This window comes from Haplochromis burtoni, unplaced genomic scaffold (assembly GCF_018398535.1).
Source record: "Haplochromis burtoni strain Fernald_Lab_line unplaced genomic scaffold, NCSU_Asbu1 Contig_230, whole genome shotgun sequence".
Classification (NCBI taxonomy): domain Eukaryota; kingdom Metazoa; phylum Chordata; class Actinopteri; order Cichliformes; family Cichlidae; genus Haplochromis; species Haplochromis burtoni.
In genome coordinates, this window is record NW_024582591.1 from 542,251 (window position 1) to 568,234 (window position 25,984).

The window sequence follows — 25,984 nt, forward strand, 5'->3', positions numbered from 1 at the left end:
AATCATGTTTAATAAATTTTACATCGAGTTATAAAGGTCATACAGTTATGAGAGACTTTGAACATGTTTTTAAAAATTGTTTAAAGACAGAAAACAATAGAAATTTTGTTTAAAAATGGGTTAAAAGCTAAAGTCATTCAGCGATTCATTGTTTATTTCATTCTTTGTTAAAGTGGTATTATGAGCGATCTGCACAGTGGTCTGAATCTGGTAGCGTGAGATTAATTGCTTTTATTTTCTCCTCCCACTTATCTCTTAGAAATCTATACATTTCTATCATCTAGACAGAGCCCTGACTAGCGAATGAGGGAAATTCTGTGTTTTCCACATTTCATGAAGCCATATGCAAATTGCACTAAATAGTATATGTTTAAATTATTTGATTCAACTAAGAGTCCTCAATGAGGAAACACTACTTTGTCCCTCTGGTGAACATTTCTCCCCTTTTTAGTGGCTTAGCATTACATGTGTGATTCAAAGCAGAAGTGGAGATTGTTATGCTTTTGTTTCAGAAGGCAGAGCTTTTTCTTGGAAAGAAACCTCCATTTCTGGATTGCACTACTGCTCTGCTAATAGTTGGCAAGATCATGCAAACTACTGGTGACCACAGCAATCTGCTAGCATCAAACATTTATTGTAGACTTTGTTATGTTCAGTTTGGGGTTTGCACTGACACAAAAACCAAAGAAAAAAAATCAACTATGAGTTTGCTCCATTGTTATAAGATCACATGGCTCTACACCCTGTGACGTTTGTTCATTTTTTTTTCTTGTATGTAATATAGAGAGAACAGTCCTTATCATGTTTTATATGTAATATAAAAGGGCATTTGATTACCAATTATGTTCCCAAAAATATAATTACATTCAGATTCTGATAAAATACAATGAATTCTGAATTCTTTCAATTTAATTGTAGGGAAATTACACCCTTAGTTGTGGGCTGTGTTATAAAGATTGTGGCAGAAGATTTTTGCTATTTATGAAAATTGATCACTTCGTTTACTTTTTAGCTGGAGCTCAGTCTGGATTCATTTTTTGCTTCCCAAAAACTGCAAATTTCCAAGAAAATACTTGCTTTTGCTTTTTTTTGTCTGAAGAAAAAGAAAAACAACAGAATAATCAACTACAGCATGAGATGCAGTGAGAGAACGCCAGGACATGTGACAGCGGGCAAGAAGAGGTCCATTTAAAAAAAAAAAAAAAAAGACTTGAGGTATAGTAGTATTGGTAACTGCACATCCTTTTTTCTGTTCCACCTGTCTTTTCAGCCACAGCCAAGTGTTAAATTAGGACTTTCTATTTCTGGTGTAACCATAGAATGGGGCAGCAATGAGGTCACAAAGGTGCCAAAGGAAAAAAAATATATATCTTTAGGGATGTAGGATGTTTCCTTTTTTGTATGGTTTACTCACTTCACTATCTAGCTGGCTGATGAGGGATCTTGTGTTTCAGGTGAAACACAACTACAGGCTTGAGTTCACTTCAGTTCAAACAGTCACATTGTGCGGATAATTTAGCAACAGAATGTGAACCCTAATACGCAAACAATTCAATTTTAGGTTTGTAACTTTGGCTCTGGTTACAGTTAAGCCTGGTGTTAAACGCGTATTAGCTGTTTTGAGTACAGTGAGTCTTTGGGGAATGAATGCAAATCAATGCAACGTCCTCCTAAGTGACAAAATAAGTGGCTGTGCGAGTGTGACTGAGTGTGAGTGAGTCACCTGATGCCCGACGCTGGCGGACGCAGTTGATTACCCACACATCCAATTCTATTAAAAGGACACGGTCATAATCTCTAATCTCTTCCAAGTCTGGCGGAATAAGAGAGCAGGTTAATCTGGATTACACGTCAGGACCGTGAGCTCACAGCCCAGGCAGCTGATGTGCCAACGAGCCAGGAACAGGAGAAAAATAATGAACACTAACATAAAGATAGCTATAAAATGAGTTTACGCTATATGATTCATACCTGAAGATAAAGACAGTAGAAATGACCAGTAAATTAATTTGCATATGGCGGCACTAGTGCAAAACTTCATCCCCCACCCCCCCGAAAGTAGAGGGAATTTATTAGAGGGAATCCCAGCTGAGAAAAGACAAAGAACAACACAAGACATGCAGAAGAAGAACAACTTGTGATCTATGCCTATAGGATATGTATGTAGGATATCATCTAGTAATAAGCTTATGATTTACAGAAGATTTGAATACGAGGAACACACAAAAAACATGTGCATTCTTCAGGGTGCATTAAGACACCTGCACTGTCCAGGCACTCATCTGAAGCAGAGCAAACCTCCCACCCACCCGCCCGCCCAATTAAATGGAAGAACATAAGTTTAAACAAGCATGAATTGAGTGGAAATGTGAATTAAGAGGGGAAGTTTACGCATAAATCACAACTCTAATGAGCCTCTGGATGGCTGTGGTCTGGTGGCATGTGATCTGTATACCCTGCAGCTGTGATCGTGGCACAAAGGGACTGCCAAAGACTTTCAAAAGTAAAAGTATTAATCACCAGTCACAGTTGAGCAGGCTACAAGCAAAAACTTGGCAACTGGCAGGAATGTCGGATGTCCTGCACATTTCACTGCATAACCTACATACCTTCGAGAGGAATTGGAAGGGAGGGAGTTTGGGACCGACGATTTGGTGGACAAGCAAGGCTTTTCTTTACATGCACACATGGTTTCCAAGCAAGTGTTTTGCGCGCCCCCCGCAATTTCATGACTTTTATGAAAAACATCCTCTAGTTGACAACTTTTCATCCTCACCACTCAAAAGTGGTTAAAGCTCCCCTGCAGCAACAGCAGCAGCAGCGGTTTAGCCTCAGCTGATACGCCTCGTGTGAGGAGAAGCAGCAGCAGCAGCGGTGCTGTGCGAAGCTGCAAAGCCATCACATATACAAACCTGTTGACTGTGTCTGTCTGACGACCTGACGGCTATTTATCTTCACATCTACGGTCTTTTCCACCCTGTTTCCCCCGCAGTGAGTGAGAGTGACAGAGAGAGAGCCTGTGCTGTACTGGAACTTTCTCTCTGGGTATGCCTGCTCTACTCTATCAGCTGACTGAAAAACTATCCGGCTAAAATAACAGGTTAACACTGAGTGTGCTGTTTTTGGGGAGCCGAAACTCATTTTCAAACTGCATCCCGAGGCTTCTTTAGCCGAATAAAAACGGGGTCACACTTTAAGACTAAAAATACCTGTCTATAGCTATATTTGGCTTGGCGGGATCACAATCACAACGCTAAAATAGTCGGGCCCGCCCGACAATGAATAGGATGTCGGCTATCTCACTGTCTCCGTCGGCCAAGAGCTAAAATTAGCAACAAGGCTTGCGTCAATCACGAGCCTCAGTGCGTCAAGGCATTCCCCGCCCCTAGGGGCTGATCATTGGTCGGAATTAGCACGTTGACTGAAAAATGCGCGCCTTGTGATTGGCGGTTGAGAATTATTATTCCCGGCGTCTCCGGAGGCGTTTTTTAATTTTGAGGTTTGAGAGCACGCAGAAGCGAAACTGATAGCTGCTTCTCACATCCCGTTCAGTGTCTGCTGCCTTCGCTGGCTGCTTACAGTATTTCCCTACTCAAGACCACATTAGCCTCTCCACAGTTTTAAATGTGTGTTTCAAAATTAGAGAGAGAGGGATTTAAGTCCATTCCAATGCCATCCTGGCTGAGCTTTTTATGTTTTATTGCTATACAGACATTAATAAATTATATATTTGACTTCCAGTTTCACAAATCAGGTCATTTCACCAGTCTTCAAAACTGTAATCAACAAATTTTTGCACATATATTTATTTTAAAACATTTTTTTTTTTTAAAAACAGCCTTAGCTCATCCAGCTCAACCCACTTAAAATATCCATGTATCAGGGCTTTTCTTGATGTTGTTATCCTTTACCAAAATAAGGCTGTGGGATATTACCTTTTTGTGGGATATTACCCTTTTTTTAAACATATTTATCTGCATTTCTCTTGGAAAAATAACCCAGTTATAGTCTGAGCTTTAGGTGGTGATTTTTCACTTAATGCCTTTGCCTGAAAATTGTTTTCAGACTATGGGCATGAAGCCTGGTGAGACATGCAGACACTAAAGAAATAAACCAAAGTCAAAATAATATGATTTTATTTGCAGCCAGAATAAACACAATTTTGCTAAAGGCTCTCCCTTTTGTGTTAATCGTTAATTAAAAAAACATAAAAGTATGGTTGTGTGGGTTGGCTCCTTCCCTGTTTCTGAGGGGTGTGCCAGGAAAAGTTTGAAAACCACTACCTTAAACAAATGCTTGGAAATGAACCTTAGAGAAGCTGATTTATACTAACGGTGATGCTTGATGGTCAGTGCCCTGACCAGAAAACATATCACACATAGTATTATGGTCTTTTTCTGTGAGTTGTGTTTGCAATTGGGTTCTTGGAGACCTGGATTACAAATGATCACTCCTGTAAAGCACTTTGGGTCAACTGTTGTTTTGGTTTGTTGTTTTAAAATCTGCTCTGTACAACAAATAAATAAACAAATGACTTTACTTAAGATAAAAAAAAAGTCCTTTCTGAGGCCCTTCATTTACAGGTTCTTATGTATCTGCAATTTCAGGTAAAAATCTGTTCGGAGCTAGTTAAAAAGGCACCAAAATTATGCAAGTGTGCTTTTATGGTGGTTTATAATGATATTATAATCTTCATACAATCCCTTCTGGAAACACACCTTAAAAGAGCTCCATTACACGGAGAAATGCTGCTTTTGACATGTTTGATTAAAGTTTACTTGTGGATAGATGTGTACAATGGGTTAAAACATGCTTCTGAAAAGTAATGGAGCACAAGTATCACCAGGTAGTTGATTGGAAATATTTAGATACATCCCAGCATGTGTTCTGTATGGGAAAACATGCTCATGACTAATATTATTGTTACCTTTATTAATATGCTGTGTTTGCAGAAAGAGAAATAGGATATTTTGATGATGAACCTAAATTTAAAATCTATTTTATTAATATTTGTTTGCATTTTTTTAAGGTTTTGTGTTTACTTTATACTTTGTTGATTAAGTAATCTAGAAGAACAGCCTCTTTACAGTTCCTGCTAGTGGTGCAGGCTCGCCCGCCGGATCCCCCTCGGCTTCCTCTCCTGCAACCATCAAACCAACCGCCTCGCTCTCTGGCTCTCTCAGATTCTCTCTCCACCCCTCTCGCTCTCTCTTTCCTTGGCACGGCACACGGGGCTTATGTGTCTTGTACTGTACGGAGAGAGAGAGAGAGAGAGCTCTACACTGGGTGACGTCACCTCTCCCATGGCGTCACATTGACGTAGCGCATACCAAGAGCTCTGTGTGGAGGCAGAGCCCACATAAATGCACTATTTGACTTTCTCCCCTCAGACGGCGCACATAAACAAACGCGCGTTACAAGAGCACACTTTGCAAAGCACCCATCAGCACTGACACACTCAGCAGCACGGGGACGGACGCAGACTCGCTCCTTAGAGCCACTCGGGAGTTTGATGATTTCTTTTTTATTTCATTTTCTACTTTTTATACTTTAGAAAAAGTAAGTGGAAGGAACGGAACTTTTTTTCCTTTTCTTTTTCTAATGCCGACGAATCCAGCGCCTCTCCGACATCACTAAGAGTGCTTTTATTATTATTTTTCTTTCCTGTCATTATTTTTACCTCTTTGCGGTTGTTCTGGATGGAAAACGGATACTTCACGCGAAGTTATTAGCCCACTACATGTAAAGACGGAACCGCTACAGCAAACAAGTAAGTAAACTGAATGAATGAATCTGTAAAGCTCTGCCTCACATCTTGGCGGAAACACGCCGAAAGAAGATAACCCTCAGCTTTACGTATTTAATTTTTCGCCACCTAAATCAAAAGCCATGATGGATTTACTACTCTAACATCATCTGTGCGCGTGCTGCCCAACTTTGTGAGCCTAACCTGTTGCTGCTCACGTCAGCCACCGGCACACGCGTGTTGCCGGTCATGTTTGTTGGTCTGTGCCTATGTGTGGGTTCTTCTACGGCGAATGAGGCTGAACTCTGAATTTAATTTGCGCTGGAGAAGGTATCGTATCCTTTCCGGTTGTCATGGAAATGAGATGCCTCTCACTCTCACAATGAATAGTGGAGTCGGACGCACAAATGGTCTGAGTGGAGAGCGGTGTAACCTACATTCAGGCAGGAGCTCGGAGAAGAGACTTAATGCTCTTTGGTTTCAAGCCATGGTGTGTTTGGGTTTTGTGTGTGTGTGTGGGGGGGGGGGTGTCTTATCGGAGTTTTTTTTTTTTTTAATTTTTAATTTTTTGAGGGGGTGGTGTCTGTTTATAAAATGTATTTATATACATAGATGTGTGTAAGTGCGTGTTTGTGAGGTTGTGGGTGTGTTTGAGTTTAGATATCGCTCGGCTGTCTGTGCCGGACTGCGCTAACCTTCAGTAACATGGAGTGAGCGTACAGTTACCATTAACCCGTATATAATAAAACTGGCCCAAGATACACTGGTACTCAAATTGCCTCCGAATTTCATGAGCCATGTATCGCAGGAAAAACACCCTCAAGCATAAAGCCACAACAACATTTCTGAAGCCCACCGTGAAGCATGCTCCAGCAGCTATCGTGCCTCTTGGCCAGTCACATAGTTTATAATAATAAGCTGACAACACCGGGTTGAGGTACATAAGTAAGTTGCTGGTTTTACCTTCTTTCCCCCCCTCAGTTCCCTCACACACACTCAGGTTTACGCATACACGCACGAACGCGCGCACGCAGGCTCCAGTGACAGGCTCCCACTCAGGGCTGATTTACAGTAGGCTAGGCTACTCGCATATTTCTCTGCTCTCTCCTTTATGTCCTTTCTTTTCTCTGTTTCTGTTTGCTGGAAGCCTCGCGCTGTCCGGGGTTATTGGTGCGAGGGGGCTACCGGGGGCTACCGGCGCTCCGGGGCGCGTGCTTTACAGCTCTTTTGTCGTTCTCTTGGTTACCGGTGCGCGCAGGGCCAGAGCCCCACCGGCCGGCTCGGTCTGAGAATAAAGTAGGGGGAGACCGCGGGTTCATTAAAAAAAAAGTTAGAAAAAGGCAGAATGTCTCACTTTGTACAAAAATAAGTTTGTTTGAAGTAAAAACACTTCATCTTCATCTCTTTAACTCCCCTCGGAGGCTCTGATTAGAGCGTATTTACGCAGTTACGGGTTTAGCTTCACAACTTTATGTAAGAATGAGATGACTTCAGCTTATTTCAAATTGACTCCCATTTGTGCTGTTACTGTAACAAAATCATTTTTCAGGCCTAAAGATGTCTCTTTTTTTCTCTCAGTGCTCAAATGGCTCCATACACAATTGAATAATGGCTTAACTGTTCCAAATCAGCCCTAATCAAATAAATGTTATACAGCTTGACTTGTCTGTTTACTCTGGTTTGTGCTTTTTTGTTTATTCCAACCTATTTGGGGGCTGTTGGGAGGGATTACATCTATATAAAAGCCATATTCCGACAAAAGAACCACGGACAGGGGGTTCGTGGGTGTCCAGTAAATCCTTTGAGAAGTGGTTTAAAGTTTGGTGAAAAGTGGCTACTGACATGAAGCTGCAGGTGCTCCTAGTCTTGATCCGTATGAGGGTTGTCACCAAGCTGTTTTGCGATACACACAGGGAGACTGCGTGGTCTTCTCAACTTGACCGTCTCATAGAGGGGGTCTATGTGTGGCGGAGAGAGAGCCACAGTGAGAGAGAGATAGAGTATATAGGAGTGTGTTACAGAAAGGGGGCGCTCTGGGCCTTGAAATCCTCCGGCCACGGTGCGCCCTGCTGCAGTGAGAGGGAGTCGGAGGCGCACGGCGCACGGGAGCCCGCTGGTCTGGTTTCAGGTCCGACTCACAGTTTTCTAGATTTCTCTCTCCCCTCTGGATGAACCCTGAGCAGGCGAATGCGGCGGTGATTAGAGGCAAGAAAAGCGATGGCCCGGAGGCACTGGCGCAAGCTGCTTTTATAAAAGTTGTCACTTTTGTAGGTCTGTATTATGATTTTTTTTTTCATTATTATTATTTTGTTTCAGAAGTCGTGCATAGTTTGTTGACTGGTGGAATTTCTGTTTTACGGTGCAAAATATCTGTTAGGCAGTAATAATAATAATAATAATAATAATAACGGCGAAGACGTTAGTGCTAAAATGAAACCTGTCGCCCACGTAGGCAAAGTTTTGAAATGAACCCAAAGTCCTCAGTTGTGGTTCTCTTTGTAGGATGCACTCAGTGACATATTTATTGTCAGAATTGCCCTATGTTGGATGTAAAAGTCTAAATCTTATCCCTAATTTGCCTTCCAGCGTGTGCACTGGTAGTTATTTGAATTTGCGCCGTCTCAGCGCAGTGCTTTACATCCCCTGTTATCTCTTTCTACTGCTTTTAAACCCGATAAACTGACTGAATCTCTCAGATGAGATTTTTGTGCCAATAACGATTTGCTTTTGAGATGACACGAAAGCTTTGCTGGTTGTCTTTAAATTGTGCAAAAATGTTTCTCTGTCCGATTTTTTTCTAAAAGTGTGAGGAAATTTTGAACACCGAATTTGAATTTGCTGAAGTTTGTGGAAGCAATTTAAACAAAGGTCTTCATTCTTGAGGGAGAAAAAAAATGAAATAAATTTTCGCTTCTCTTTGAGTAATCTTCTTTTTTTTTTAAGTCTTTACGAGCGTTTGAGGCACTTACCTGATTATTCAGCCTGCCACTGGCTTTAACACAGCCATGTCTCACCCAGGCACAGGTTCGGAAGAGCGCGCCCAGCCGAGCTCGGAGCCCCGGCGGTCGGACACTTCCTTAGCGACGCCCGCCGAGCCCTCCCCGCTCCAGGAGCCCTGCCCCGGCCGCAGCCACGCCACCCCTAAATCCCGGACACCCAGCACCATTCAGCGCGAGGCTCTTTCACCAGGTACAGAAACAAGCGCTCAGTCTGTCTTCACTTTCATCTTACCCTTTTTTCTTTCTTTCTTTTTTAATCTCTTTCTCATCTGATGCTTTTGTAACGAGTGCAGCGGCTCTGACACTTTCATTTCGTGTTGCTGTTGTGGAGTGCTTGGTGATATGAGTCGGGTGATTGTTTTATTGTGGGGGGAAAAGAAAAAAAAACAACATTCCCAAAAATTGAAAAAATATATATATATACATATATATAATTTTTATTTAGTAGTTTAAAACACAGGGGTTAGATCTGAATATCAGCTGGTAGGCAGTCGTTTTATTTATGTGTATATTTATGCTCTTTTACTCCTGTTAAAGGTCAAAATATGAGTTGAAGTTTCTTGAATGTTCTGGTGATCTTTTGTTTGTGCTGCAGTCGTGAGCCCATGTGTATGTGTGTGGGTTGATTTTGTCTGGCAAGTGAGCTGACATTTCAGTCATTAAGATAAGACAATTCTGAGGCCAGGCACACCTATATCCAAAACCTGGAGGCGAAATGTGAATCATATATATATTTATATATAATACAATCACACACACACAATTTTGTCCATTGTAATTCAATATAGAAACTACACTGTATACCCTGAAGTAACTGGTTGTGTAAGTGTGTCTCTGTGCTTTGTGTTTTGTTTTTTTGTTATTTTTGTGTGCACAGTGTAAAGGGAAAAAAGTAAAAATCACTCTACGCTGTGGGACGCTGACTCCCCGAAAATGTTTTATAGTTTATTGATATAAAGAAAATCTGTGTTTTTGTAATTTATGTCTGCACCTTCATGTTTTCATTTGTTAGATCTATGGCATTCTGACAATGAACAAGCGCACTCAGTTATTGGAACAGCTGCAGTTTGTCCAGTTGAAATGCACACCTCGAGGTTAGAGACTGTTTCCCTTTGCCTCACTATGCTGCACCACCTATGTCTGACTCTGCTTGGGTTGTCTGTCCTCTTGCTTGCACACACACACACACACACACACAAACAGACACATATACACACAACTGCTTCAATGCAAGTGTCATAAAGGCGACCCGATGGTGGTATTGGACTTTTGAGAATCCCCTACACTGACTTGCTTTGGTGACATTAACAACTAAGAAGCTCCGGTGATGGATCTCTATTTGCACTTGTGGTGAGTGTGTAAAAGAGGATGCAAGTTTGTAAGCATGGGTGTGTGAGTGAAGGTTAGACACGCCAACAAAAGTCAAGTAACGAAGACGGTGAGACACTCGCAGAGACAAGTGGTTTTACAGGTTTTCAGGATAAGGGTGTATGCTTTTGGTAGAATGAACATATACAAGTCCATGTTGACATCGTGAACATTATAAGCAGATGAACACACGTGGTGGTGGTGGTGGTGTGTGTGTGTACCAGAAGGAATTTCTTTACTCACCCGACAGACAAACATCACACTACTTTGTAGCCTTCCTACCCTTTTCTCTCTCATTCTTTCATCTCTTCACAGAAAAACCAGAAATTTACCATATTTAAATATAAACATGTGCATGTGCCACGTGCAGTAAGTCTTGCACACATTTCTACACTGATGGCCCCTAATCTGAGGCTTGACCTACTGACACAACACAGAGAGCCGCAACCTTTACCACTGTACTCTCCTTTTTTCAGTTTGTTTTTTCTTTCTCTGGTTCTCTTCCTCCTCTGATGCATAATCAGTTTTTTAAAAAAAGGTCTTTAGGTATAGCCCAGAAAGGCCCCGTGACGCCCTTAATGCTGCATGTGTGTTTTTCCACGTGGGTTGAAGAGCTGGTCACTCGCAGAAGAAGAAAAAAAATCTTGATGACGTCAAGCACACGTATGCCTACAGCTTGACTCATATCCTCAATTAAAATAAAAAGAAGGAAATAAATGTAGCGGCTTAATGAGCCTGCTGATACACTGTGCTTGTATATTTAATGGTAAATATAAAAATTAATAAGAATTATTTCAAAAAAAAAAAGTTTATAGCAAAAGAATTTTTTAAAAAATTATTTATCTCAAAAAAAAAAAAATATATATATATATATAAAATCAGGACTATTTTCCTTTTTTTTCTTGCTTTATAAATAGATAAAAGTTCAGGTGAGACCGCTTTGGCGGAGGTATTTGTGAACGCTTTAACAACTGCAGGACCGATATATCCCGTATTTGACTAGACAAACATGACGTACAGGGAAAGGGGGCGATTACGGCAGAGCGCGCGCATGCTGGGCGTCAATGGGAGCAGCGCAGTGTTGACAGTTCCCTGCTCGGGAGAGACGAGCAAACACCACAAAACCCTGCCTGCGCTGACACTCATGACTGATTATTATTATGCACACACACACACACACACACGTGCAGACGCACGCAAACGCAGGCGTTGTATATTACGTAAGAGTTTTGATAAGACCATATAGTCCACACACAAACACACACAGAGAAACGATGAGCTGGTGGCCTGTTGCTGTAGCAGAATTAAATCAAGGGGGGAAAGTGAAGACATGTCGACTGGCGTCTGCAGCAGTTAGAGGAAATATCTGTGTCTGCGTGTCCGTCTTTATCTCAGTGTGCGTGTGCATGAGAGGGTGTGCGTGCACGCGTGTGTGAAGGGTCTGTGCAGCAAGCATCCAGCACCACCATGGGGTTCCATTATTATTTAATGTTATCTCATCTGCTTTTCCATCTGACTAACCAGAATACACACACATACAGATTCTTGTATTTGAGCTTCAGGATCATCAACTGCAGCTTCTCTAACTTGACTAACTAGGAAAATCAGCAATGTTCGAAGTTTTGTGTGTGTGTGTGTGTTTCAGTATTCAGGGTTTTTTTTCCCTTTTTTTGCTGTACTTACTCAGTGCAAGTGCAAGAAGTGTTAACAGCAGAAATGGGTGTAAATTGCATCAAATGGAAAGATTTGGTTAAAGCTTTTCACAGCCTCTTCATTGAAAGAAAAACTTTTATAACACTCTGCAAACTGCCTGTTCCAATAGAGCTGTGCAGATTGTTTTTGTTTCTTTTTTTTTTTAATGGTTGACCCTGTTAAGTGTTACCACTGTGTGCATGTGCATCCAATAGAGTCTGCCTGTATCCTGCAGATTTACTGAACATGAAGCCCTGCTTCTCTGATTAAATCACTGTTTGTAAAATGTCATAAATTCTTCTTCTCTGCCCAGTGATTGTTGCTATATAGCTGTGGCCTACTAACATGGGAATGTGAAGCTTTTGGGATACATGTGGTCTGATGTGCCACGCAGCTCTAACCTGCGTGTGTGCTCTGTTTCCTCCGACAGATATGCCCTGTGTGCAGGCTCAGTACGGGCCGGCCCCTCCAGGCTCAGCCTACTCTGGCCAGTCCTTCAGCTACCAGACTGAAAGCTACAGCTCTGACCTCATGACCCCCGACTACACCAAGCTGGACCTGGGTGGGGGTGAGATCTCTGCAGCTGCCACCACCTCTCTCCCAAGCTTCAATGTCTTTGTGGACGGGAGCTACGAGCCTAAGTCCTCGTGCCTCTACCAGATGCCCACGCACAGGCCCACCATCAAAAAGGAGGAGGAGAGCTACCCAACTGCCCCACCCCTGGAGGCCATGTCCTCCTCCACCATGTACTTTAAACAGTCTCCCCCTTCCACTCCGACCACCCCGTCTCTGCCACCCCAGCCGGGCACCTCCTTCCTGTGGGGGGAGGAGCACCCCCTGGCTCCTTCTCACCCTCACTCTCTACCTTCCAGCCTGGAGACCGGCCCCCTCAAGTCCCCCCGTTTTCCGCACTTCTACCAGCATTCGCCGCCCCACAGTGGAGGCAGCGTCGGCGGTTATGACAGCCTGGGAGGAGGGCTGGTTCGCACCTCTTCTTCCTCCTCTTCCTCCTCATCATCAGTTTCCCATCCTCACGTCCCACCCCTGGAGCAGCCTCTGTACCAGCTGCACCGTGGAGCAGGGAGCAGCAGCCTCGCCTTTCGCTCCCTGGCACTTGGACCTTGTGGCCCTCTACTAGCAGACAGCTTGCCCTCTCCACCCCCACGTGGCCCACAGGGAGAGGGAACCTGTGCGGTGTGTGGAGACAACGCGGCTTGCCAGCACTACGGCGTACGCACATGTGAGGGCTGCAAAGGCTTCTTCAAGGTAAAAAAAAACAACAACCCACAGCTATTATTAAAGTCTTCCTCTAGTTTCAACCTTTCTGGTCTTTGGTTTTCTTGTGTTTTCTTGTACTTCTGAGTCTTGTGGTTTCTAATAAGACATCACGCACCTGTCCCTCATTTGTACCCCTCTGCATCTTTTGAAGTATTCCTTCTTGTTTCTAACCTATCACATTCATAACAGACTTTCCATCTTTAAAATCTCAGCCAGAGTCTGTAAACTGGCTGCAAGCTGACTGACGTATTTAAGTCGGAGCAGTTTGCTAGCATTTGCCTTGCTCCCACTCTACACCCTTCTCTGTACTCTCTAAATCGTCTTTAGAGTCATTGCGAAAGCACAACACACCCACAGGGGTCGTTTCTCCCAGCAACCAAGTGGGCAAAGTGTGCATAAGCACTGGCTCTGTGTATATGTGTGCGTGTGTGTTTGTGATTGCTTGCATGAGAACACAGGATGATAAAAACATATATTCTCTCCAAAATAACAGCTGTGTTCAGGAGCTCAGATACTCAGAAATAACGCGGTGTGCGAGCACGTAATGGTGAAGGAATCCTTCTTGAAATCAGTTTTCTGACGGCGTGTTTTTAGTCAATTGGCGGCCACGAATTTGACCACAATTCTCTTGCATAATGCTCAACCCGATATGAATCTGTTTGAAATTTGGTCCCTCAAGTGATTCAACCTAACACTTCTGAACCTGCTGTCTCACATCCCATGTTGCCGCACGTGCTAACGCGCTGACAACACAGTTTAACACAATCCAAGAGCCGGTTTTTAGTCAGACTCATTTTCCATTTTCCTCATGCTGCAAGTCATAAAATACAACAGACGTGACAAGCGAGATATTATATTGCTGTGCATGTGCGTGTATACATATATATTTGAGGCTTAGTGGCACATCACTTGGAATTACAGTGAACTCGCACTCGGTGACAGTGGAGTAATTCATTTGCACAGTTTTTGAATTAAAACATTTTCCGGCACACTTGTTAAGCATTCTATTGGCTGCACGAGACGAGAGTTAAAATTAAGAGACAGCAAGAAGGAGGGTGCACACACCGAGGTAATTGAATAATGCCTCTGGTAGGTGGAAATGAATTATCCTTCCTTTCAATTAGTTTCACAATTTGTTTTTATTTAGTAATTAATGAAAGCAGCGTCTGGTGGCAGCAGGCTGCGGGCTGTCTGCTCGCTGCAGTGTTCCCTCCGCAGCCACAAAGCCTGTCAAACCTCGCTATGTTTCCTTTACACTCCCTTTCACACACACACACACACATACACACACATATGCAGATGCAGCGAGCCATCCCCGCCTCACGCAACATATGCAGGCAACCACACATATAGAAAAACATACTGTAACATGTGTTTTTTTCACACTGTTACCCCGTGAATCCAGGATGCAGCGGCAGCAGCAGAAACTAAATCGTGTGTCTCACACACACCTGCTCCTTGTTCACATATTCTCAGGCACATCACCTCCATTATCCTGATGGTTTTATTGTGCCCAAAAAATATTTTCCTGATTATATTTAATTATCCATGAATAGTTATTAGGCATTAAACCATTGTAGAGGCTTGCTGTAAATTATTATTTCATTAGTGCAATTTGAAGCACATTTTCCCCGTGAATTAATTTTAGCTCTTAAACAAGTCAGGGTTGTTGTTTTTTGTTTTTTTTTTGGGGCATGTTTATTATTTTGAATAATGTGTTCCATTCACGGGTTTCCATTAATTTAGTGAACCTATTCAGTATTTCAATTTTTAAAATAAAATAAAAAACTGTTCCAACTGTTAGTATAATACATTATGTTATCAAAAAAAAGAACATTAAAGTCCCCTGTTTCCATGCACCCACTGTACTAACCAACCGGTGAGCTGTTTTAGACCTGCTACACACTGTTTTAGTTTTCCAGGGCTTGCTTGGTATGTTAGTCCTAGAAATTATGGTAAGCATCCGTGTGCTGGTGAAGATAATTGGAAAAACAAGCTCGGAAACGTGTAAGCTGATCATATAAACCCAGTGTGTAGGATTTTAGAGTTATAAAAACAGTAAAGTCAGCTCACGGATACAGATGTCTACATGTGTTTTTGCACTTTTTTGACGGCAGAAACTGAGAATCAGCGGTCGGAAGCAACCAGAGGGGGGTTGGGATTTAAGATGGGTTGGAGAGGGCAAAGTCCCTCAAGGCTTTTAATTTAAGCCGAGGCTATTAGTACATGTTACATGTCAAGAATCTGTCTCTGCACGCCTCTGTCTGGCCCCTACAACAGCCACAGTATCTGCACTCCTGTCAGAATACTTTCAATTGTGAATGTGCTTTCAGTGCACACCACTCATTCCTCAATTCTGACTCAACATCTAACTGAAACTTTTTCACTTTAATCCAGTTCCTGCCCACAGAAACAATATGGCCTGGTGCGAAGTAAATTTAAACTTGTTATTTTAATGAAATTTGGGGTAAACACGAGGAAAAATGACAGGGAAGATTAAATTAATTGAACTAGAACAAAGTGTACTACACACACACACATACACACACACACACATATATATATGTATGTATATTTACACATCACATCAGAGACTAGTTATAGCTTTGAAGCTTTGATAGTGACTCCAGTCATCGTTTTTGCTGATTATTAGAAAGCAAAGTCACAAGAGCCCCAACCAACACACACACACAAACGCAGACACACAGATGATAACAGACAGACAGAGAAGAGAAAGGGCCAGCGCTCGCTCATGAGAGCTTAATTTATCGCGCCCTTAATTGATGATTGCAAACTCAGGCTTTTCTTGGAAACAGACATCTAAATTAAGCCTGAGGTCACTGAAGAATTTCCTCCTTGAACAAACAGCAGGGTTAACTTAGCTTATAGACTACTCCACTTTCACCTTTATGCGCACCGCCCAGCACACCGCCAGGGAAACCGGAGATTTTAAAGTTTCAGAGAGGAAAACACAAAAAAGAGTCACAGTTATCTTTAGAACACGCTCCGGGCGTGTTCGCGTGGGCTTTACTGTTAGTCAGTATCGGGAAAAATCGCGTAAATGACTCCGAACCTATTTAAAAGTGTAAATAAAAGTTTGCGCACGTCATTCAGCCTTCCTCATGTTTAGTCCGGACACCATCTAACTGGATGCATCCCCCACCCCCCTTTCTCCCTTTCTCGACCACATTAATGACCATAACTTACTTATCCTCGCGCGCACGGGTCGCCGACCATTGAAGGGATGAAAGGAGACATTCACAGCGATCTGCGGTGCCATGGCAACGACTCTCATCCGGCACTGGCGCCCATTACGCGTCGGTTCCGCACTCGCGCCGAAGCATATGGAATAATTGGTGTGTTATTGGTCTCCTGGGGGGGACGGGCATGTGCGGCGCGAGGGGTTCCTAATTGGATTTATTTGTTTTGATGTGTTTTAGAAGCGTTAAAGAAGCCGTGGCACTTCCGTTATGTGTAAATTACAGTTCAGTTATAGGCGCTGCCTGAGTGGAGTGCTGGAGTCACAGCGGGTAAACGCGGTGGTAAAGTGAGTATTTGTGGGGGTTTTACGGTGTTGTCATCGCAGGTTCACCCCCGAGTGTAATCTCCTGTCAGACACGGGCAGCGTGGAGCCTTCGGGCCTCATTGGAACTGATAATGTCGGTCTGCGGTCTGTTCGTGCTGCGAGTGAAGAACTTCGTGCTTTTACTGGGACGGTCCGTTCAAAGTATTGCCTTCAATACGCGGTCACGAGCGCGCAGGATTGGCCCCATAGATGCGCGCGCACTACAATCTCACTTATTGTCCTCCCTGTATTCGCTGAGCCCCCCTCTCCACTCCCTCCCACGTGGCCCGTTTCTGATTTCATTTTAATAAGGTCAGTAATAATCGCGCGAGCCAGCGGAGGAGAAAACAGCTCCCGCGGGGCCCATTGAGAGAGGCGCGATGCGCGAGGCCCCGAAGGTGCCACGAGCTGACCCGCGAGCTTCACAAACAATCTGATCAGGCAGCTTTCGCGGCCGCTCGTCCCCCACCCCTCTCCACCTCACCCACCCAACTCTACCCCGTCTCAAGGGACCCGCCTCCGCACGCCACGCGCTGGATCTCTATTGTCAGCTGCGGCGCTAATAAAATTGTCCCTCCTGCAGGCGAGGCTTGTTGGGAAATTAATTTTATCTAATTATACTGATGTCACCGCCGCCTTTCAGCGCGTAATTAAAATCTGACCTGCGAGCTTCGCTTTCATTCTTTGACGGGCAAGGAAAAAGAGAGAGAGAGAGAAATTGAATTAAACAAATCAAATATTAGGTGTTGATTGTGTTTGGAGGCTGATTATCGGCATGCCTGTTTCTTCTTTCTCCAGCGCACCGTGCAGAAAAACGCCAAGTATGTCTGTCTGGCCAGTAAGAACTGTCCTGTGGACAAGAGGAGACGCAACCGCTGCCAGTACTGCCGCTTTCAGAAGTGTCTGAGCGTGGGGATGGTGAAGGAAGGTAGGAGATCACACACCTGAATCACACACACACAAACAAGCACATATGCACACAACTGCTTCAATGCAAGTGTCATAAAGGTGACCCGATGGTGGCATTGGACTCTTGAGAGTTAATTCTAATAATGCAACACTAATCAGACCTGCAGTCAGTGATCATAGCCCCCGTCTCTGCAGTCAGTGGTTAATAGGCCGGTAATGGCCCAGCCTGTGGTAGCATCACACAACTGTCTATGCAGAAACGCCTGTCTGTGGTTGGAAGAAAGTATGATACACATCATACCAATTAGTCCCTGCCACCTTTAAAGCCCCTGAGTTCAGTGTTGTTTAGCAGAGCCTCAAAGCTGACCATCTTACGCAAAGATTCTCCCGTTATGTCATTGTGTTCACCACATCTGATGCGTTGACTGTTGCTGCATAGGGCACACACACAGACAGACACGTTTCGATGATGTGTAGAATCAGCGTGACACTCAAACTGCCCCCATTCCCATGAGGTTTGTCACCTGTCTCACACCCTGTAATACCCCCACCCACATATCCACATGCATAAACGCAAACAAACCCACACAAAATGCATACTGGATGTCTCTGTGTTGCATTAACACACGTCCGTCTGCAGCCTGCAGAACAGCTCCACTGCCATCTGCTGGCTCGTGGCCTCCTGTGTGTGGAGATCGTGGCAATGTTGGGAGCACTCCTGCAGAGAGCTCTCCCAACCTTTTAGTCGTTATTTCGCTGTGATGAAAAGCTGATATCAAGCCGGTCCGCTGGAGGGTAGAACTTGACTGTGCATACAGAGTTTATATTTCCACGTCCAACTCAAAAACCTCTTGCCTTCTGTGTTTCTCTGTTTTAGTGGTGCGTACTGACAGCTTGAAGGGGCGCAGAGGTCGTCTGCCTTCCAAACCAAAGAGCCCCCTGCAGACGGAGGCATCTCCTCCTTCTCCACCCCTCAGCCTCCTCTCTGCTCTGCTCAGGGCTTATTCTCACTGCACACCTCGTGACCTTGACTACAGCCAGGTAACCCATGCCCTTAACAATTCATTTCAACTGGAGAAATGCATTAGTTTAATTTCGAATACAGATAGTTTACAAGTTATTTCAGTAATTTCTCTTCTTTTCTTGATCTGCAGTTCAGCGCTGCCGACCCGCCATCCTCCTCCTCGGACGTCGAACACATCCACCTCTTCTACAGGCTACTCACCATCTCGATGGAGACCACAAGGTGCTGGGCGGAGAGGCTGCCCGGCTTCTCCGAGCTTCAGCGTGACGATCAGAACCTGCTCATAGACTCCGCCTTCCTGGAGCTGTTTGTGCTGCGATTGGCTCACAGGTAAGTAGGCAGAAATGGAGCCTCTTTTAACACCTGTTTTAAACTTGGATCTCCACTCCTATGCACACCTCTCAAGCTTTTGAACCACACCGACTTACACTTGTACGGGCAACTTTGTTTTGCTTAGCGTCTCAGAAACAAGAGGCACTTAAACCCTTTCCGATTAAAGTACAGTGCATAACTGTGCTGGCAAAGCTGTGTGCTGCTGTGTTGGTGTATCTCCAGAGTGGGAGGAGTGGAGCTGAGTAATCGCCATATGAACCAAATTATGAATGGAGTCTGTAGCTATGACAGCAGCTACACCCACAGAGTTCCGCTCTGCTCGTCTGATATCTGACGCACAGAGAGATCTGTGTGTGTGTTCTGCGGGCTAAAACTGTGCTAACATTGTGAACTGTGAATTGACAAGATCAATTTCCATCTCAAAGTTAGTCAGCTGAGTAACTGAAAAGAGCCGCTGTTATGGAAGGAAATACATATTCAGTTCAGCTGACCGACATAAAAACACAATGGGCTTCATTTACCTCATGCGCCCCCTGATGTATGTATGTGTGTGTGTGTGTGTTTGAGCAAGAGAGCACGTGTGTGTCTCACTGATGGATACCTGTGGTGCCATTGTGACTGCCCCGGCCCATCTTTGCCTCAGAATTACCCTGGGTTACCAGTTTGCTCTTGCAAGGCATGCGGCTGGTTAAATTTATGGGTAGAAGATGGTGGCGGTGGTGGGGGGCTACAAGCTCATCTCTTTGTCTGCGCTGTCGTCTAGGGCAGAAGACCAACACAGTGAGACACGCACACTTACTCACACTCGCTGATGATGTAGAATCCCAACTTTCTGTCCTCCTCCCAGCGTAGGTCCAGGTGCAGGGTGGGTAGAGGATGGGCGGTGCCATCACAGTCCCAGCAGGAGGGGTGATCAGGCTGGGACTCTGACTCACTCTAAAGGGTGGACTCATAGGGGCCTCTTTCAAACACACGTACACACACAGACACACACTGCTCATCTTCCAATCGGCCAAACTCCCACGGCAGAGAGGAAAATGCACACAAACACAGCGCTGTCTTATTTTCTCTGTCTTCCGTGGGAGCGATGGATGCAGCGCATCTCCTCGCTGACCCCGTGCTGAACCTAGATGCCCCGCAGACCCTCACTCAAGCGTGCGTCTGTGTGCTTGTGAGTGTGTGCTCAGAGTGCATAGAGTAAATTTGCTTCGTTCTTCTGGGCCGGCATTGCTGTAAGCACCCCGTTACCTAACAGTTTCTGTGGTTATTGGTCGATTACCGTGGTGACAGCGTAGTCAGGGGTGAGTGGAATGTGTGGCAGACATCCACCTGTGCTTGTGTGCGTGCGTGCATCTGCCTAGATACGCATCTACCAGCCTGTCTGTGTATTTTTGCTCCAGTGGCACTATCTCACACGGGTGAAATGGTCCTGTGAGATATTATTTGGTCAGCTCTGTGTTTACTTAATCACAGAAATACAGCCGGTATGTTATGGAAATAACAGGTACTAATATACATCACCAAACGTGCATCGACAAGGACTGTTCACGCTCATGTTCGCGAAATTCTCCAAAAATGACCCTGCTGACGCTAAACTTTTAATAAAGTTTTGAATTTTGACCGATCTTCCCTTCACGAGGTGTTCTGGAGCAATGCTGTTGATTTTAGTCCCTCAAATCACATTGTGCTCCTGTGCCCCTGTGATACACGCTCGATCAAATCAGAAACACTTCAGCTTTAATTTTATTTCGGGGAAAAGTGAGCAATGACTGTGCTGGTCTGGTTGTCTGTGTTGAATATTCCTCCCTCAGATGCCTTCAGTGCATTACAGTCAAATTCTGCAAATTCACGAGGCACAACATGGGGAATGTGGAACGTAAACGACGATCATCCCTCCAGTCGTCTACTGCGGTACCTTTGGTCTTGAATGCTGCAGACCTTTCCACTAAAAACTGCTTTTTTGTTTATAAGAGAAGATCCAGCTTTCATCACCAGCGATGAGCCCCAACATGACCGTGGGGCCAGTTTGACACAGAAGTTAAGTGGTCTGTGTGCAAGTCTGAGGCCCCGGGTGTAATCGCAGGCACACAGGTGCAGGAGTTCAGAGCAGAACTTCCAGGGAGTGATCTAAAAATATGAATTTTGCTGGCTTCAAGGGTGCTCAATGATATAACTTTGATCAGCCAAGTACAAGTTTTGAGTTTCACATGCGGAACATTAAGGTCGCACCTCGTGCAGCAATGAAAAATTAGGTGAATCTGTTCTGTGAGAGATGTTTGACAAGAAGTCAGGACTTCAACCTCAGCCTAGAGGAGATGATACGAGGGATCGAAATCAAAAACAAATTTGCTGTTCTTCCCCAGCAATAGGTGAGAATAGGTGAGGGGCATCGTTTCTCAACCTCTTCCTGTTATTCACTTTCTTCTCTGTGCTCTCTTCTTGTGATTTCCTGGAAGTACAAAGAATATTTTGGTCCCGATCGCTGGTGCTAATTGTTTTTGATGTTAGTTGTTAATGCTTTCTCATGTATGTGCATGTGTCTGGCCTAACGGCGTGTCTCTTTTGAACTGAGTCTAATTAGACACAAATAGCGTTGCAGTTTATCCTCATAACTGCCAAACCAAAGTTTGTGCAGGGTGCAATTTGAGGCTTTCCTCCCTTTCCACACTAATTCCCCTCTTTGCTCTCTCTCTCTTTAATATCATCTGTTTTCCAAGTACACACTTTCTCCCCTAGATCTTCCATCTCTCATAGTTTATCCTTCTTCAACTAAACACAGTTGCAGCTCTCCAAAGAAGAGCGGGCTCCTATTTTAGAGACTAATAGAGACCAGTCATAGGTCTCCATCATCCTCTGCTTGCACTCTCTCTCTCTCTCTCCCTCCTTCTCTGCTTGATGTCAAAGAAGTGGGATGTTGTGTGTCGTGAGTAAGTGATGGTTAAATACATCTGAGAAGACTTTTCATTTCCTTATTAAAACCTTGTGTTTCCACTGCACACCACAGCCTGGGCACATTAAAGCCATAACAGTTTATCTATCTGCAAATATACACGCACACACAGAGCAACCCTCTGCCCTAACCCTTCACCCCACCCTGCCGCAAGGAAACGCAGGAATGTTTTAAAATGCTGTAATTTGGAAACACAACCTTAATCAGCTGCATGCTTGTGTTTGATGTGTGTCCCGTTTCTGCGTGAGTGCGCACACTGCCAGGTTTCTCATTGTTTTTTATTGTAATTGTTTCCTTGCCCCAGCATCTCAAGCTATATTTACAATACATGAGGGAAAATACAGTTTTCTCTGGAAAACGGCGATCTAATCAGTCCACCATTTCCTTCTTTTTTTTCCCCCCTTCCTCTTTCTCTCGGTTCCTCAGATCGATGCTGTCGGAGGATAAACTAGTGTTCTGTAACGGCTTGGTGCTGCACAGGTTCCAGTGCCTTCGTGGGTTCGGAGAGTGGCTGGACTCCATCCAGGAATTCTCCGCTCACCTCCAGAACCTAAATCTGGATACCTCTGCCTTCGCCTGCCTGGCCGCCCTTGTGCTGCTCACAGGTAACCACAGATTTTCAATCACAAGCTTACTAGCAAGAGGAACAAGAATCAAGGGGTCCTAATTCTGTGGTTGCATATAGTCACCTGTGCTCAAAGTTATTAACATCGCCTCTCCACTCCTCATAAACACTGCGAATCATTTAAGCTGAACATGAATATACAGATAAAACGCTCGCTCGCTCGCTCGCCCGCACACACGCACGCGCGCGCGCACACACACACACACACACACACACACACACACACACACAGCATCTTCCTGTTGTCCGGAGCTTTGCCTCCTGGTGATTCAGTGTGACAGTGATCAGGTGGACACATCCTCTAACGTCAGACACACGCTTAAAGACACACATGTGCATGCGTGTTCCCACACATCTCTGCCCCGAAACAAGAACCTGATACCCAGAAGCACCTGCTGCACCTGCCACACACCTGGCCCTCTAATCAGTGTTCATGTGTGAAAAATGAAAGGAGAATCGCAGCCTGCTCTGAGAGCACACACGCTGCAGGCGAGGCAGATTTCGTTTTTTAAGTAAAATGCTAAAATGCATCAGGCGACAGAGACTAGTCTGCAGTTAAGTGTTTATATTCATCTTTTTAAAACAGTTTTAGGGTGTTGGATGCTGTAAAGTAATGTGCAGTAGCTAAAAAAAAAAGAATTAAATTAAATAAAAAAATCCCCCTCCCCCTGCTCTTAGCTTCCTTATTTCACCCTGCCCCCGCCGCCTCCTCTTCCTCAACCTCTTTCTGTCTGAGCCCTCCAACCCCATCCTCACCCTCTGGGGGAGCACTTAACTCTGTTCCTGATCGACCAGCCCACCGTGGAGCGCGGCTCTGGAATGGCGTCTGCGGTGTTCTCAGTGGCGCTCTGCCACCTCGGCAAAGCACACAGCGCAAAGCCACGACAGAGCCACCAGAGCCACCAGGCGATCGACCGCTTCAGAGTGGCCTGTGCAGAAAGGCAGTCATCGATCTCTCCCCGGGAGCTCACGCTCATAGAGAAAGAAGGGGTAGGGAGAGCGGGAAGAAAGACAGGGAAGCGGAATTGTGTGGCGAGAGGTCTGAAAGCCGCGCTGAAAGGAGGGCCGGAGTGACTCTGCAGCGGCAAACACAACAAACAAAAGAGTCACATAAACAAACAGTAAATAAGCTTCGGATAATGGATACCTCAAAGTGAGACGGGTCTTAGTGGCAGCCTCCCTGCAGCACAGCTCGTAGTGTGCCTGTATGTGTGTGTTTGTGTTTGGGGGGCTGGACACCCTGTTCTCTGCAGAATGAGTTAGTGTCACATTAAGCCTTGTACGAGTGCCACTGGAGTTGCTATGGGCAGCAGTGTGTGCATTTCTAATTTCATTTTGCTGCTCACAGGGCCACATAATCAGCTAACTGTTGAGCACTTCTGTTCTGCTCTTTGTCTTAATTTCTGAAATTGCACTGACTTTTTTTTCTGTGCAAATGTTTAAAAAAAGAAAATAAAAAATGTGCTCATATAGCCGTGCATGTGGACGTACACCAGTGAGAAGGGGGCTTATTAGATTAGACTGAGTATTGATCTGTAGTGAATGAGCCAGGTTAAGGCCTGTTAAGAACATGAGCCATACGGGCTAATGAGGTGGAATTCAATATAAAAGAAGATGTAGCTAATGCTCTTTCAGCTGAATGAGCTCTGATGTATGTATATGTGTGTGTATTTTTTTTCCCCACTGACTTTATTTTGGCCATTTAATGATTATTCTCCTAACATCTCTTTCTCCGTCTTTCTTTCTTGCGAATCTACAGAGCAAATCCCCGGTCTGAAGGACTCAAAGCGGGTTGAGGAGTTGCAGAATAAAGTGATCTGTTGTCTCAGAGACCACCTGGGCTGCAGTCCTTCATCCTCCTCGTCCAAAGCCGCGCCTTCTCTGAGTCGTATTTTGGGTATAAGGGAAGAGCTTCGTTCCCAGAGGACCCAAGGCCTTCAGCGAATCTTCTACCTGAAGCTGGAGGATCTGGTAGCGCCTCCGCCACTGATTGACAGGTTCCTGGACACTCTGCCCTACTGACGACTCGGGCTAACCATGCAGCAAAATGAACCCACATCACGTCCTGTCAAGGCCTTTCCCCAAAGGAGCATGCAAACACACCCAGAAGAGAGAGAAGACGCACTCTCTCTCTCTCTCTCAAGACTGATGCAGCGCATGGAGAGCCAATCTAATATTTTTGACTCGACGGGGACAACCAAACGAGAGCGCCTTTCACTCAAACGGACTACCAGCTAAATGCTTTTCACCTGTATAAAAGACAATTACTCAAACGCTTTACCACTTTTTATTTGGTCCTCCTGTTTCGCCCCAAGCTGGGAGGAGGGGGGAGGATGATGAGGCTGAGATGGACAGGAGAAAAGTGACTTTTTTTTTCTTTTCTTTTTTTGACTGTCCTCGCTCCATCTGGGTTGCAGCTTATTCGGCAAAAAAAACAAAAAACAAAAAAAAAACAAAGAAAGAACCGACGTTTATGAGTACTGTTTATCTGTGTTTCGGCCTGGCTCGTTCTGTCTGAGGACTTCCATTTAGAAAGGAGGGCTGGGAGAGGTGGCGATGTAAAAGAGAGAGTGCGGGGAGGGGGAGGTGATCGTTCCGAAATGTGCCGACATGTCAGAGGTGGAGCGGCGTAGGCGTAGGTGGGCCAAAATGTTACAGGACACAGGTGTTTCATAAACACATGGAAGTGGCTGTTGAGGCGGGCTCTTAATTACAAGTGCAATTCCTTAAGTGCTATCGCGCCACAAGAGGAAGGGATGGAGGAGGAGGGGAAATCTAATTTCAAACTCTAAATTATTTTAATACAAAAACTTGTCCTGTACTGTCAGTAGCTAAAAAGAAAGACAGTCTCCCATCTTGCTTTAGACAGCAGAGGAGATACTGTGCACTAACGATCGATGACTGAGTCACCCAGACTTGAACTTTCTCTACTATGTGGTTTTTTGTTTTTTTTTGTTTGTTTGTTTTATTAACTCAGTTTGAAATCATAGGTCGAGTAGAAGTGTGGAGGAATGAACATGGACAGAAATTGGCTTTGGAAGCACTTACACCCTGAGAGGGGCTAGAAGCACAGACACACACCCTACCTGCTCGCCTGGGGGACAGGGAGAGGAGGGTGCTCGACAGACAGCTGTACGTCCAGGGGTGAAACATTCCACGTTCATGCTCTTTTTCTTTATCGTTTTATATATCGCGGCGGCTGTGTGAGTGTGGAGGACATGATCGCCTACCGTCTTTGTGTGTGCGCTTAGACAAGCCAGGATCATATGCATGGTGTGTTATAAGCTGTCGAGAGCTGGCATAGCCTGTCAAAACAGCTCGACCTGTGTTTGTGTCTCAGACTGCAGCTCTATGGGAATCTCCCCAGGGCCTCCACCACCCACTCACACCCTCATGATGACGACGGTTTTAAAATAAATAAAAAAAATCAAATTCTATAGATATAAATATATATAAATATATATATATATATATATACAAAACTAATATTTTGAA

General features: G+C 44.6%; 1 protein-coding gene across 4 annotated transcripts; it reads left to right on the forward strand.

Annotated features, from left to right (window-relative positions):
• The first annotated feature begins 5,329 nt into the window (after positions 1 to 5,329).
• On the forward strand, positions 5,330 to 25,907 carry nr4a3 (nuclear receptor subfamily 4, group A, member 3). 4 transcript variants are annotated; one of them, XM_042226826.1, is made up of 9 exons: positions 5,330 to 5,770; positions 8,765 to 8,935; positions 9,758 to 9,839; positions 12,236 to 13,071; positions 17,447 to 17,576; positions 18,435 to 18,598; positions 18,712 to 18,911; positions 22,291 to 22,469; positions 24,249 to 25,907. In XM_042226826.1, the coding sequence occupies exons 3-9, from the start codon at positions 9,776 to 9,778 to the stop codon at positions 24,509 to 24,511; spliced, it is 1,836 nt and encodes a 611-aa protein (XP_042082760.1). In that variant the 5' UTR covers positions 5,330 to 5,770; positions 8,765 to 8,935; positions 9,758 to 9,775; the 3' UTR covers positions 24,512 to 25,907. The 4 variants fall into 4 exon arrangements, with proteins under 4 accessions (XP_042082760.1, XP_005937624.1, XP_042082761.1 ...); XM_005937562.3 differs by lacking the exon at positions 9,758 to 9,839 and having other exon boundaries at positions 5,330 to 8,017; XM_042226827.1 differs by lacking the exon at positions 8,765 to 8,935.
• Positions 25,908 to 25,984: the final 77 nt, after the last annotated feature.

Bases quoted from the DNA above. Each gene is read 5' to 3' on its own strand.
- nr4a3 (XM_005937562.3), top strand. From the start codon at position 7,915: ATGAACCCTGAGCAGGCGAATGCGGCGGTGATTAGAGGCAAGAAAAGC. The intron at 13,072-17,446 runs GTAAAAAAAAAC...TTCTTTCTCCAG, and splicing joins GCTGCAAAGGCTTCTTCAAG to CGCACCGTGCAGAAAAACGC. The intron at 17,577-18,434 runs GTAGGAGATCAC...TCTCTGTTTTAG, and splicing joins CGTGGGGATGGTGAAGGAAG to TGGTGCGTACTGACAGCTTG.